Source organism: Hyaena hyaena, unplaced genomic scaffold (genome assembly GCF_003009895.1).
Source record: "Hyaena hyaena isolate Hyena2069 unplaced genomic scaffold, ASM300989v1 scaffold_33, whole genome shotgun sequence".
Classification (NCBI taxonomy): domain Eukaryota; kingdom Metazoa; phylum Chordata; class Mammalia; order Carnivora; family Hyaenidae; genus Hyaena; species Hyaena hyaena.
In genome coordinates, this window is record NW_024080666.1 from 3,832,049 (window position 1) to 3,846,944 (window position 14,896).

A 14,896-nucleotide genomic window follows, 5' to 3' on the forward strand; every position below is an offset into this window, starting at 1 on the left:
GCAGGCCATCAGCATGCAGGAGCCGCGCACGCCGTCCTTGAAGGGCTGCCCGCTGACCTTGCTCCGCTCTCTCCAGAGAAATCTCCCGAGCGCAAGGACGCGGCCACCGCGGTGACTCAGTGCCCTGCGCGCCGCAAGCAAAATGCGCCCTTCCAGCACGCCCAGCTCCGCAGCGGCTTCCCCTTCCTGCCCCCTTTTTTAATTCCACGATTCCAACCCGGCGTGTTCCGCTCCACCCCTCCCCCCGCTCCGCCGCCCTCCCACCATTCGCCAGACTGTCCGGGTGTTTTGCCCCCCACCTCCCATCTGCAGAACCGAAGGCCAACCTGCGCGCTCCCTCGCTGCGGGCCGGGAGTGAGACGTGGCCGGCCCCGGCAGGGCGCTGCGCCGGGGCGACCGCTAGCGGAGCCCGGCCGGAGGGGGCGGCGAGCCGCGCTCTCGGGCGCACGGGCGGGCGGCACGGCGTCCGGGACTCGCTCGCCATTGGTCGTCACCTCGGCGGGAGGGGCCGTCCCGGGCCCGGGGCACCTGGAGTCGCCTCTCCGCCGGGAAATCGGCGGCTGCCGGGCACGGGCGCCCAGAGGTAAAGGCGTCCGGAGGGAAGGCCCGGGGCTGCGGCCGAGCTCTCCGCGGCCAGCCCTGCCCTGCCCCGCCGCCCCGGCGCCGGCCGCGCTCGGATGCCCCCTGTGCCCGCCCCGCCAGGCGGAAACTTTGCCTGGCCGAGTCCCCTGCCCGCCTGACAACGCGGAGACGCTCCTGGTCGGCGGCGCGCCCTCCGGGGCCGCGAAGCCCCGCGCGTGATTGCGGGGCCCTCCCGGCGCCCGGCGCCCGCCGCGCCCCGCCGTGCGCGAGCGGCCGCCAGGATGCGCTACGCCGACCCCTCGGCGAACCGGGATTTGCTGGGGAACCGAACTTTACTCTTCATCTTCATCTGCGCCTTCGCCTTGGTGACCTTGCTGCAACAGATCTTGTATGGCAGGAACTACATCAAGCGGTAAGAAAGTCTCAGCACGGGCAGGGGAGAGCACGGAGCCCGCGGGCGAGCCCCCGCGTGGCGGCCGCAGGGTCGGCCCAGTTGAGCGACCGTGGGTCTGCACTTGGCTTGGAGCACTGCCGCGTTTTGGGGTCTTGGCTCGCCGAAGCGCATCTCTCCTCCCAGCGGGAGAAGAGCGCCTGCCCAGAGTGGGCCAGAGGGGTGCGACAACTTTGTTCTCTTGTGAGAATGGGGGACAGGTTGGAATTCCGAGCCGCTGGGCTGACGATAAATCCATCTGAATGCCCCCGAGGAGCCACGGGGTCAAATCGGAGTCGTCCACATCTACAGTGCCGTGGCCATTTGGTTAGAGGAGAGGCTCCGGGGAGTGGACGGCTCAAAACCGAATAGGATTACCCCATGAGTCCTGAACTTTTGTGAAGGCTCTGGGAAGAAAGCATTCCCCCTCCCCCTCCCCCTCCCCTTCCCCCAGGAGCGCAGGGTTAGGTGGGGAGTGATAGGTGGGCCGGCGCGGTGCGGCAGGGACAGGGAACTTGAATAACCCAGTAACCACTGGATGTGTGAAACTCACAACATGATCCCTTCTGAAACAGATGGTTCTTTCTCAACCTTACGCAGAAGGTCAGAGCTGCAGCAGAAGTCAGCTCTCCCCTCGTTGGGCTCTCTCCCCACCCCACCCCGTCCACGCGGGAGCTCCCGTTCAGAGAAGGAGCAGTGGGAGGTGGTACAGCCTCGGTCGCTGTATGCGCGATATGCCGGCCGTTTCCTTCTGCCGGCGGAGGGGAGACGCTTCGGGTTACTCTAACTGGTTTCAGAGCTCGGGGAGAGCGCTGACCCTAGGATACTCCCACATCAGAGCCTCTTTTGGAAGTAGCCTACCTCTCCCTTGGGCTGCAGGGCTTTTCTTTGCTGCCGGTGCCTCCCCACGCTCGCTGCCCCTCCCCCCAGGCCGATGGAAAACAAGATGCCGCTCCAGCTGCACACACATCTTGTCTCCTCCAAACTTCCAGATAATAAAACGGTTGTTCTCTTTTCATCGTTTGGGGTACACATCAGTCATTTGTGCCTCTAGTTTGTGCCCCTAGTTTAGGTGATGGTGGCTGCTGGGTCTCCCGCTTTCTGGAGGGAAAGCCAAGCAATTAGGCTGTTTCGCCTTCCTCATCCCAGAGCTGGGGAGTATGAAGTCCCTTGTCCGGGACATTTGTGGACATTTGGTCGCTGCTTCTGACCCCCCCCCCCGCCCCCCAGACGGCACTGTTGTGTGACTGAAGGCAGCCAATGAGCTTTGCATGCTGGTGGGGGCTTTGGAGGACAGTTTCAGAGCCTGCTGGCGTGCCTGGGTTTGCCTCGTCTTCTGGCTACTGCTGTCCGTCCAAGATAACCCTATACAAGGGCTGCTGGGCCCCGAATGGCCTCCACCTGCTGCACTTGCTCCTCAGCGGGGTGGCTCTGGGCTCCTGCACCCTGCGGGCACCTGCCAAGTGCCACTGAGGCTGCTGGGGTCCCTGCTGTCTTGTCAACAGTGGGAAAGCCCCAGCAGCCATTGGAAACGCCAGCCCAGCTCCTCACTGCTTGCCCTGGCAAGCCCTCCCGGTGTCCGCGGGAGATGCTAGCTGCCCCCAGTCCCGCCGTCCTGCCTCCCACTCCCCCCTTGCACAGAGATCCCGACTCCCTACATCTCGGATGCCACCTCCCAGGCTGCACTCCAGAGACTTGGACTCATCCAGTCAAGCAAACAGTACCTGCACGCACCTGGTCCTGGAAGGATGCAAGGATGCTGTGGGGGTCGGTGGAGAGGATTGTGCTGTCCTGACGGCTCGAGAGCTATTTGGGGAAACAAAAGGACCACAGATGAGATACATAAGTACTAAGCGTTGATTAAATTGCCTGAGGAAGGAAGTACTAGTGGGCTGGAGTAGTTAGGGAAGACTGCCTGGAGGAGGGAGAACCTAAGCGGGCCCTTGAAGGAAGGATAAGATTTGGGTTTTTTTTTTTTTCCCCGAGGGGAAAGTACACTTCCAGAACTGAAGGGGGTGCGGGCAAAGGTGCAGAGGTGTGGCACCGCACCCTTCTACATCTCCCATGCCTGGACTACCCACTCACCTGTTCACTTTCTTGTTCCCTACACATGACCTGATGTGATGATTGGTCTGTGTCCTGTCCGGAAACACTCCACACTTGAGTGTCCCCCAGACAGAGTTCTTGGGACAGCCTCACGAGAATCACTTACGGGGCCACTGAAATGCAGATTCTTGGGCTCAGAATCTGACCTTCTGGGGATGGAGCCAGTACCTGCCCTTTTCACAAGCTCCCCAGATGATTAGTTCCAAGCTCTCCCTGCTGCTCTAGACCCACAGTTCTCTGGGCAGAAGAGCCTTCCTCCCGGGCAGTATCTGGGCACATTTTTGGTTGTCACCCAGGGAGAGAGTACTACTGGCATGTTAAGGGAGGGGCCAGGGACGCTGCTAAAGATCTGAGAGTGCGTCACATCTCCCAGTCCCACATGCCAGTGCTGAAGTGGAGAAACCCTGCTCTAGATGGAAAGCTCTGAGAGGCAGGGATTCACTCGGTTCTGTTCCCACCTGCACCCTGAGCACCAAATATGGTGCCTGGTACGTGGTAAGCTCTCAATAAATATTGGATGATGGAGAAATGATTGAAAGTGGTGTGTGTGCGCCCAGGGTAATTGGAAGACACAGTGGAGAAATGGGTCCAGCTGGTATAAGGGGGATTGTGGACAGGGAGGCCCAGATGTAATGTTGGGCGAGAAGCTTCGGGAAGGTGCTTTGTGGATTGGGAAGGACAGTTTGGACTTGGTTCATTCAGTCTTAGGGAGTCACAGGTGGTCTTGGAGGAGTGTAGTGATATGATAAAAGCCACGAGGAAGGAAGGTTCTCAGGGCTTGGTAAGGAGAGGTTAGTGATGGGGAGAGGCTGGGAGGCTATTGTCACAACCTGGTCAAAAGTGAGAAGCTGGTGCGAGGGCAGATCCACTTTAGACCTCGGGGGGTCCTGCAGGCTGATATTCTCTGCATCTGCACTGAGCCAGGTTGGTGCCGTATTCAGCAAAGCCTCCATTGTTTACCACCTCACGAAGAGCTCATGGGCACAAAGATGTCAGATGGTTTCAGTGAGAGTTAGGGACAGATTTCATTAAACGGGAGTGGGGGATGGGAGTCGATATGTGCTCTTTCTTTAGACCCTTGGCCTCTCCGTGTGCTGTGCACTGGTCACTTCTGGGAGTCCCCAGTCAGGACCCTGGGGACCCATCTTGCAAACACCTATGGTGGTCAGGAGGGGAGAAGGTGGGCAGTGCAGATGGCTCAGGGGGCATAGGTCTCTAAGGAGAAAGCACAGATTCTGTGGATTGGGAAGAACGAACATGAGACAAAACTGTGAAGTTTGTCCTCGATGTTCTTGGCTTCCTCATATCTGTTCTTGGTTGAACAAATGCTTAATGAAGAGTTGCTGTGTGCTGAACACTACACTAAATTCTGAGGACAATGTGTGCAAGACGGACACAACCTAGCGGCTCTGGAGAGCCTGCGGTCCATTGGGAAGACAGGCAGGCGCATAATACATACATAAGCCAAACTGGAGGTGTGAGCAAAGGTCTCCAGAAATGAGTAGGGAGCCATTAGCATGCTTTCAAGGTACATGGAGACATATGAAGGAAGTCTTAAAGAACGCGGAATGACTGTAGGCATAGGGGGAGGTGAAAACAAGGGAGACGGAGCCCAGCTTGAATAAGGACAGCAAAGTGCAGAGGAGAGCAAAGTAATTCTGCACAACTAGAATATCACAGCCGTACAGCTGGGGGGCAAGATGAGGCAGGCAGGGCTTGATGATGGAGACTCAAGTAGTGTGTGAGAAGAAGCATGTCTGGAGGAAGGACGGTAACAGATCTGAGTCTAGATCTGTTCAGACACTGCAAGGAGATCCACCTAGAGCGATCCCGCAGCTCCTTGGGGATGAGCTCCGGAGCTGTGGGGAGAAGAGCCGGGCTAACAGTGGCGATGGTGTAGTCGTCATCAAAATCAGCATTTTCCCACCCTTTATCATTGTTATCCACAGTAAGAAATACGCCAGGGATCTCAAACACACTGACATGCACATCCATCAGAAACAAACATTTTGTGAAACAGTATTTGGCCTTATTATAAGAAATATGCTTTGGGGCACCTGGGTGGCTCAATTGGTTGAGCGTCCAACCTCGGGTCAGGTCATAATCTGACAGTAAATTCAAGCCCCACTTCGTCTCGCTGCTGTCAGCACAGAGCCTGTTTCAGGTCCCCTGTCTCCCTCTCTCTGCTCTTCCTCTGCTTGTGCGCTCTCTCTCTCTCAAAAGTAAGCAAACATTAAAAAGAAAAGAAAAGAAAAGATGGGACACCTGGGTGGCTGGCTCAGTCGATTAAATGTCCAACTTCTGCTCAGGTCATGATCTCATGGTTTGTGGGTTCAAGCCCCATGTTGGGCTCTGTGCTAACAGCTTAGAGCATGGAGCCTGCTTTGGATTCTGTGTCTCCCTTTCTCTCTGCCCCTCCCCAGCTCATGTTCTGTCTGTCTGTCTCTCTCTCAAAAATAAACATTTAAAAAAATTTTAAAAAGAAAAGAAATATGCCTTAGTATTTTTTATTCCACTTCATTAAAAAAAATAAATCCAGCCTTAAAAAGGAAGGGAAATCTGATACATGTTACAGCATGGAGGAGTCTTGAAGACATTATGCTAAAATAACCAGGCACAAAATGACAAATATTGTATGTTCCCACTACGTGAGGCACCTAGAACAGTCAATTCATAGACGCAGAGAGCAGAATGGTGGTTGCTAGAAGCTGGAGGTGGGGTGGGAGTTAGTGTCTAATGGGTACAGAGTTTCAGTTTAGGAAGATGAAAAAGTTTTGGAGATGGATGGTTACACAATAGATTGGGTATACTTAATGTCCCTCAAATGTAGACTTAAAAATGGCTAAAATGCTAAATTTCTGTTATGTATATTTTACCACAATGCAAAAGTTTAGAAAAATTCTAGGGGTTTACCACCCAAAGGATTTCATAACCTGTTGGTTTGAAACCCTTAGAAAAACACTGGTCCCTGTGATGAGGTTGGATGGAGTCGCCCAGGAGAGAGCAGAATGAAAGGTGATGAAGGTCAGGGCACAGAGGAGAGCCTTGAGGAAACCTGCACCTAAGGGTCTGGAGAGGAGAGCTGGTTTTGGAAACTGAGGCTGCATAGAGCAAGGGGACCAGGTATTAAGGAGACCAAGAAATAATGGTGCCAGGCAGGGAGCAGTCACCTGTGACACACGCAGCAGACGGGTCAGGGAGGATACGGCCACTTGGATTTGGATCCTTTGGATTTGGCTCCACAGGCAAGGGCAGTGCAGGGGAGGATGGGTCAAACAAAAAGATTTTCTAGAATCAAGGGCATGGAAATTGTACCCTCCTTTTTTAAGGGGTACACTGCCTCCATGCCCCTTTGTTAGTGCTAAAATCTTCACATAAACATCTCCTAGGGTGCTGGGGACTTCCAGGACTTACACATTAACAGAGGGGCAGGGAAAGGGCAATAGTTGTTTTGTTGTTATTTAATTTTTAGGTAGAAAGGTCATTGTAGATTTTTTTTTTTTTTTACAATCTGGTCTCAACCTGCCTTTTTAAAAATTTTACTTTTATTTTTTAATCTTTATTTTTTTAAGGTTTATGTATTTTGAGAAAGAGAGAGAGAGGACAAGTAAGGGAGGGAGAGGCAGAGAGAAAGGGAGGGAGGCAGAGAGAAAGGGAGAGAGAGAATCTGCTGACAATGCAGAGCCTGTCTTCAGATTTGATCCCACGAACCCTGAGATCATGACCTGGACTGAAATCAAAAGTCAGACCCTTAACTGACTGAGCCACCCAGGCGCCTCGTCAAAACATAATTTAAAAGATTATATTTTCTAAGCATTTGTAGCTAGTAAATAGAAATAAATTTGATTTTATTTTTGGATACTGATTTTATAATCAGCAACCTGGATAAGGTATACATAATGATAGTAATTTATCTATAGAGTCTTCTGGGATTTCTACATAGACATTTTCTTCTCTTATCTCAACCCTATATCTTAATTAATTTTCTTATCTTATTGAGTTGGCTTTGATGTTCAATAAAAATGCCATAGTGAATATCCTGGCCTTAATCCTTAATTTTTTTTCACTTTTTAAACTTTCTTTTTAAATAGCTTTACCAAAATATAATTTGCCCACTTAAAGTGTACAGTTGAATGACTTGGGGTATATTCACGCCATTGTGTATCTGTCACCACAATCAATTTTAGGATATTTTCATCACCCCAAAAAGAAACCCAGGACTCCTTAACCATCAACCCCCAGTACACTTGTCTCTCCCAGCTGGAGGGTTATATACATACTCTAGGGTATTTCCTGTCTCTGTAGGTGTGTCTGTTGTGGGCATTTCACACAAATGGCTTCACATGATATGTTTCCAATATGACTGTCATCTTTCATTAAGCATAATGGTTTCAAAGGGCATCCATGTTATAATCTGTGTCAGTGCTTCATTTCTTTTTATTGATAAATAGTATTGCATTTATAAATAGACCACATTTTGTCCATTCTTCAGTGGTAGAAATTCGATTCTTGCTTTTGCGATTATGAATAATACCGTGATGAGCATTTGTGTTCATTTCCATTTCTCTTGGGTATAAACCTTCAGGTGGAGTTGCTGGGTCACATGCTAACTCTGTGTTTTGCCATTTGAGGAATTGCCAGACTCTTTTCCAAAGTGGCTACACCATTTTATACTCCCTCCACGCAGTGCATGAGTGTTCCAATTTTTCCACACTTTTTAAAACACTGATTATTGTCTATCCTTTTGGCCATAGCCATCTTAGTGGGTTTGACGTGGTGTTTCATTGTGGGTTTGATTTCGCATTTCCTTGATGACTAATGATGTGGAACATACTTTCATGTACTTATTGGCCATTTGTATATTTTCTTTGGAGAAATGTCTGTTGAGAGCCTTTGCCCATTTTTGAATTGGATGATTTGTCTTTTTATGATTGTAAGAGTTCTTTATAGATTCTAAATATAAGTCCCTTATCCATTATATAATTTCTGAAACATTTCTCTTATTCTAGGGGCTGTCTTTTAACTTCCTTTAAGCATGAAAGTTTTTAATTCTGGTGGATTCTAATTCATATATATGTATTTTGCTGTTGGTCTCTTGTGCTTTATACCATGTCTAAGAAGTCACTGCCCATGTCCACGGACCAGCGTCACCAAGATTTATCCTTGTGTTTTCTTTACTCCTGTGTGTTTCTGAGTTTTATACTTTTAGCTCTTATGTTGAGGTCTTTGCTCCACTTGAGTTGATTTTTGTTTATGGTGTGATTAAACCTAACCTTAAGGGGAAGGATAGTACAAGTTTCTCCCTGAGTATATCTGCCTAGATTTTTGTTTTTTGCTTTGCGTTTTTTATAGATACACTCTAAGAGATTAAGACAACTCCGTTGTAGAGTACGCTAACACATTTTCCTTACTTGTTTTATTGTGTTTGGATATTCATTTTATCAGATGATTTTTCTACCTTTGTTGGGTGATATATAGGTGTTTTTTTGGCTTTAATCTTTCGATGTGATAAATTACATTAATAGATGTTAAACGTATAATCTTAGGGATAAACCCAGCTTGTTTGTAGAGTATTATTTATTTTCTATGATGTGAGATTTTGTCGAGTAAAATTTTTATTTAAGGTATTATATCTTATGTTATTGAATGATATTAGCATGTAATTTTGGTTTATAATGTTGCCTTTGTCTTGTCTTAAAACCAGTCTTGTAAAAGGAGTTGGGAATATTCCCTCTTTATTCTGAGGAATGATTTATGCTGGTCTGAGATCATCTATTCTTTGAAAGCTTGGTAGAACTCGTGTGCCCAGCCATCCACACCTAATGTTTTCATTATGGGAAGACTGTAAGTTACTAATTCCATTTCTTTAATGGTTAAAGATGATTTAGGTTTTCTATTTTTTCCATCACACAGGAGCAGAGGTTGGGTCTACTTGGTCCTGCCTTTTGTGGAGAAAACTCTCCTATATACTCTCTTCCCTCCAGCCTTGCTCTCTCCTGTGTCGGGAGGGTGCAGATCTGGGCTGTCTGCATGTGGCTGATGCAGGCCTGAGACCTGAGGATATGAAAGTGGGTCAAGGAAAAGCACAGCCTGACTCCACGCTGTATCTGAAGTGTGTATTTCAAGGCTCTCCTCGAGGAGCCAACCCTCCTTCTGATCGGCTGCCCTGAGACCCAGGCACCGCCCAGGAGATGGGACCGCAGGGGCTGGAGGGTCTATCCAGGGGCTGGTTCTGGAGGGGGAGGGTGCCTAGTGGGGACCTGGTGGAGATGGACAGTCCCCCAGAGAAGAGAAGGGATGCTGAGCTGACTGCCACCAGGGTGTGTACTGTGCCCGCAGAATGACCTTATCGTTTTGCTGGTCAGAGCAAGCTTGTGTTGAGCACCTGCTGCAGGGCTGGGACTAGGGAGAGGCAAGCCAGGCACCCAGGGGACAGAACTCATGGAGGCCCTGTCTTAGGGGTCCACCCTGCACTCGCCCGAGCCTGCGATAAGGGGCCGCCTGCAATTTTGCGCCCCGGGAGCCCTGCTTGCCTCACTCCAGTCCCGCCCCTGACCTGCTGTGTGCCCATTCCACACCTGGTTGGGGGTGTCAGCTGCCTGTCCCTTCCCCAGGTGTCCCCCAGAGGCACAGTGCTGTTCCCTCACACTTTGCCCTACCCCTTTCTCTGTCCAGTTCTGTCCTTTTTGACATCTGTACTTTTCAGGGAAATTTTACCTCTTAGAGGACTTAGCATCTCTTCTTTGACTCATCCAGGCCCACTCACTTCTCATCTAAGACCCTCTCATCCAAAACATCTCTAGTTTAGCTCTTAACCCTATGTGTAAGGCTCCCCGCCCCTTCCCCACCACACACAGGTGAAGGATTCATCAGCTAATGATATTATTAACATTACTTAAGGGTTCATGAGCCAGGCTCTGACCTAAGGAGATAATCCTAAGTGAGGATTATTTCATTTAATTCTTACAACAGTCCTGTTAAACAGAGACAGTTATCCTCATTTAATACTCAGAGAGGGTGAGTAACTTGTATAAGGTCACAAAGCTTGTAAGACCCTTAAAAGAGGTGGTTAAAATTTTTTTAATGTTTATTTATTTTTGAGAGAGCGAGAGAGACAGACAGAGTGTGAACAGGGGAGGGGCAGAGAGAGAGGGAGACAGAATCTGAAGCAGGCTCCAGGCTCTGAGCTGTCAGCACAGAACCTGACATGGGGCTCAAACTCATGAACTGTGAGATCATGACCTGAGCCAAAATCAGATGCTTAACTGACTGAGCCCCCCAGGCGCCCCTTAAAGAGATGTTTTACCCATCTCTGAATTCCCAGGACCCAGCACAGTGCCTGACATTGATTGTTCAATGAATGGATACATACAAAGGGAACCTCTAAACTTTTCCTAAAAACAAACATCAGCTAAATGTGCACTGGGCTTTGAGCCAGGGGAGGAGGGGATGTTACTGAAGAATTATTAGATATGATGCATGTTCTTAAGAAACTTACAGCGCATTGAAAGAGACAAACATGAAGAATATGTGAAACTGTATAAATCTGTAATTGTGTGGCATAGGTGACAAATTTCGTAGGTTTCAAAGGCAAGAGCAATGGAGATGGTGAGTAGCCGGGTGGGACCTGATGTGGGCTTTGGAGAGCCAGTGAGCTTCGGGGGGAGGGCGTGATTCTGGGGGACAAGCTGGGGTGTTGAGGCTGTAGGAGCAGGTGATGGAAGCCACTGAAGGCTTTTGAATTTCTTTTATTCCCTCGTGCTCTGGGAGCCGGAGGACCTCCCTGGGCTCAGCTAAATACTCTGCAGTGAGTGGATGGCCAAGGGGCTGTTCTCTCCCAGTGCCCATGAGGTGGGCCCACCCTTCCAGACAGAGGCTTGGTCCAGGCTTTGCCAATCGTGTTTGCAAGCGGCCCACGGGTCCCGCAGAGCCCCTGGATTGTGGGGGATGGACACGTGGCTGGTAAGCCAGGAGATATGTGCGGGACACCGCGCATCGAGGGTGCCAAGGTTATCGGGAGAATAAAATGCATCTGTGCTCACTCCAGCCCGAGGGTGTATGCAATTTGTGCTGCTTCTGTTGAGTCTCTGAGCAAAGGAGCCTAAGCCTCCCCCTCCACTCCCCCAGCTCACCTGCTCTCCATTCTTCCCCAGCCCATCAGGCTGAGGATCAGAGCTTCCGGGATCACTGCTGCTATTTCTCCACAGATAAACCACGCACTCCCAAAAGAAGGCTTAAAGGAGGTGGGACTCCCCCAGTGTTTTCTCTTTCTTCCATGTCAGGCTGGGTTGCTCTCCCGACACAGGTTCATTACTCTGGGTCATCTTCCCGCTACCAGTGCTTGTAGAGCTGGTGTTCCCATACCTGTGGCCCCCGCCCAGTGCCCTCCAGCTAGTGGGGGCGCCATTCTGCATGTCCAGTCTCACTCGGCTTCCCCTTGGTTTAGGTTAATTGCTTGCTTTCTTGCTTCATTCATTTGTTCATTCGTCCGTTCGTTGGCTTGTTCATTCATTAGTTGTTCATTCATTCAGCAAGCATAACTTCCATGCCCTTTCTGTACCAGAACTTTGGTATCCAATGTAATAGCCACTAGCCATATGTGACTATGCGACACTGGAAAGGAAACAAGTCTAGGCTAAGATGTGCTGTGTGTAAGTATAAAATACACACTAGATTTCAAAGACACAATATGAAAAAATATGTAACATATCCCATTAATTTCAAATTGATTATATGTTGAGATGATAATATTTTGGATATATTAGGTTGAATGAAAATATATTATTAAAATTAATTTTACAGTTTTTTTTTCTTCTCAGAAACCTTTTTATTTTGAAACTGTAGACTCATGCAGTTGTAAATAATAATCCGGAGAGAACCTGTATACCTTACTCCTGTTTCTCCAGATGGTAACATCTTGCAAAATGATAGAACAATATCACAACAAGGAAGTTAACATTGATACAATCCATCAGCCTTATTCAGACTTTACCGGTTTTACACAGCACTCATTTGTGTGTGTGTCTGTAGTCGGTTCTATGGAATTTTATTAGGTGTTTTTACTTTTTTATAATGTGGCTACCAGCACATTCCGGATTGTGAATATGGCTCCTGGTATATTTCTGTTGGATTGTACCGCTCGAGTCTCTTGTTGCCAAGATGTATGAACAGGTTTCCTCTCAAGGAGCTCGTAGGGGGAGAAGGACCACGTACTCATGAAAAGTTTACAAACTCTGTTACGTACTAAGGACCAAGTGGACTTGGATTCCAGGACAGAGAGACTCCTGTGGCCTCAGTCCATGTGGAAACCTGTGTCTTCAATGGATAAATGAGGCTACTGGTTTGAAACAGGGCGGGGGCTCTAGTCCTGCCCACCTGGCTCCCTCTTCCTCACCCCCACCCTCTGCCACGTCCCCTCCCTCCTCTGTAGCGTCTCAGAGGGTACCCCAGTGCTCCACAGAGTCAAGTTTGGGAATCACTGGACAAGGCTGAAGATTTGAGGGGAGTCCTGAAGAAAGAGTAAGGTCTTGCCCTAGAGGATTAGAGAGGCAACCCCAGTGTATTGGTCTGATGGAGCTGCTGTAACAAAGTACCACAAACTGGGCGGCTTCAACGGAAAGTTCTAGAAGCCAGAAGTTGAAGATGAAGGTGTCAGCAGGGTTGGCTCCTTCTGAAAGCTGTGAGGGGGAATCTGTTCCATGCCTGTCCCGTAGCGTCTGTGGGTTTGCCTGCCATCTTTGGCCTTCCTTGGCTTATAGAATCTCCCCCTTCATCTTCACCTGGCGTTCCCCACTGGGTACATGTCGCTGTCCAAATTTCCCTTTCTTATAAGGACACCAGTCCTATCAGATTAGGGGCCCATCCTACTCCAGTATGACCTCATCCTAATGTAACTAATACTGTCTACTATTTCCAAGTAAGGTCACCTTCACCGGTAGTGGGGTTTAGGACTTCAACATGTGAATTTTGGTTGGACAGGATGCAATCTGTAGCAGGAGCAAAGGCTGGTGCAGGAATGAATTGATTGGAGAAGTTCAGTTGGACAGGGATCCCCAGGTTTGGGGGAAGAGTGTGAGCAGCTAACCCTGGAGACCCGTGCACACTCAGGACCTAGAACATGTCATCAGATGGAGAAGACAGATTAGTGGGAGCGCTTAAAGGAGAATGGTCGGACTAAATGCATGGATGAGTGTTTGAGGGGACCTCCCCCAATGTCTACATCCATTGCCTTCCAAGTAGGCAGGGGGTCCCCACTCTGCTCACCGTGGTGCGCCATTTGAGCCCTGAGTGCCCGAGAACAGCTGAAAGGCTGGGTGTGTGCACCCACAGCCCTCCCTCACCCCGTGCTCCACTTGCCGCAGCCTCTCTTGGAAGGAAGGTCTGGAACGCTGGCCCAGGGAACACAAGTGTTTGGATGTCAGCCTGAGGGGAACAGGCTTCTCCGTGGTATGTAGGTTGGGGGTGGAAAGGTGGTCTCGGAACTGTGCCTGGAGCTTGTCTGGTTTCTCTCACTGGACCCCTCCCATGGCTGGGTGTCCCCATGTGCACCCTTCCCTGCCCCTGCCTCGCCCCTGCCCCGGCTCTGTCAGTGCTCGGATATCCCCGGACCTGGGCCCAGCAGCTCCTTAGCCAGAGGCCTCCACAACGCCATGGATGGCTGTTGAATCCAGTAGGCTCTATCTGCTCCCTATGACCCTGGGTCCCAGGCCTGGGGACTCTCAAGGAGACCTCTGCAGTGCCTCAGGGGAGGACAGTCCCTCACCCTCCCCTCCTCCCCGGGAAGCTCCCATGACAACAGCTTTTCATTTGCCCCAAATGAAAGTCCCATAGGTGAACCCTGGGGACGAATCCACTTCCCTTCCTCCCCGCCCCCCATGAGGTTCTTCTGGGGGGAATGTTACCACCCAACCCTTCTTGGAGAAATAGGGTGAGTCACTAGTGAGTCAGGAGTGGGGACAGGCGAGGGAGCACGTGGCACTGGCAGTTCTGCCCATTAATCCCACTGAAAAGGCTTCCCAGCTGGCAGGCATTTCCGCTCTGATCTGTGGGGAAGGTGCAGGCACCTTCTCCGAGAGCCCTTTTCTGCCCAGCTCCTTCTGTGGCCTCCTTCTGGGAGGACCCTCCGTGGGACCCCCTAGCGCTTGCAGACTCTTGATGGCCCTGGTGAGGTCATAGCTCCTCAGAAGATGACATGGGTCCCAACTCCCTCTTAGATGGTTTTGCGGGACCAGAAAGGTGGTGCTGTTGCTCTGAATGGGCGCCCCATCACCTGCCCCTGCCCTGGCCCACTCGGGGACACTCTGGGCAGCCCCAAGAGAAGCGTCACATCCCGCCTCGGGGCCCTTGCAGGCGCTGGTGTCTCCTGGACCATCCTTCCTCCGGATCCAGCTGCTGCCTCATCACCCACTTTCTGTCCTGCTCTGTGTCACCTTCTAGAGACACCCTGACCCCAAACTCCTTACCCTGTCACCGCCCTTTATTTATTCCACAACACTTTTCACCCTGCAAAACACTGCACATTGTCACCTTTTAGCGTATTGTCGTCTCCGGCTCCCTCTGGTCGAGATCAGGGTCCCTGGGGCAGGGCTTTTGTTTTCACTTTGTTCACTGTTGAACCCTAGCCCCCAGCCTGGCAGGGCTGTTCCGTAAACATAGGATAACATACATGTTTGGAGTCTATGTATGTATGTAATAAAATAAAAATAGCGTGAAGACAGAGGAAAGGTCTCCTCAGTCAGCTGTGAGGTACAACACAAGCGATTTGCTGGTTAATAATGG

At 50.3% G+C, this 14,896-nt stretch overlaps 1 protein-coding gene across 1 annotated transcript in view; it reads left to right on the forward strand.

Annotated features, from left to right (window-relative positions):
- The first annotated feature begins 863 nt into the window (after positions 1–863).
- ST8SIA5 (ST8 alpha-N-acetyl-neuraminide alpha-2,8-sialyltransferase 5) overlaps positions 864–14,896 on the forward strand; it is a 54,955-nt gene continuing 40,922 nt past the window's right edge. Inside the window, exon 1 of the mRNA XM_039228906.1 lies at positions 864–994. Within this exon, the coding sequence (XP_039084837.1) occupies positions 864–994 (131 nt within the window). The remainder of the gene's footprint in view (positions 995–14,896) is intronic.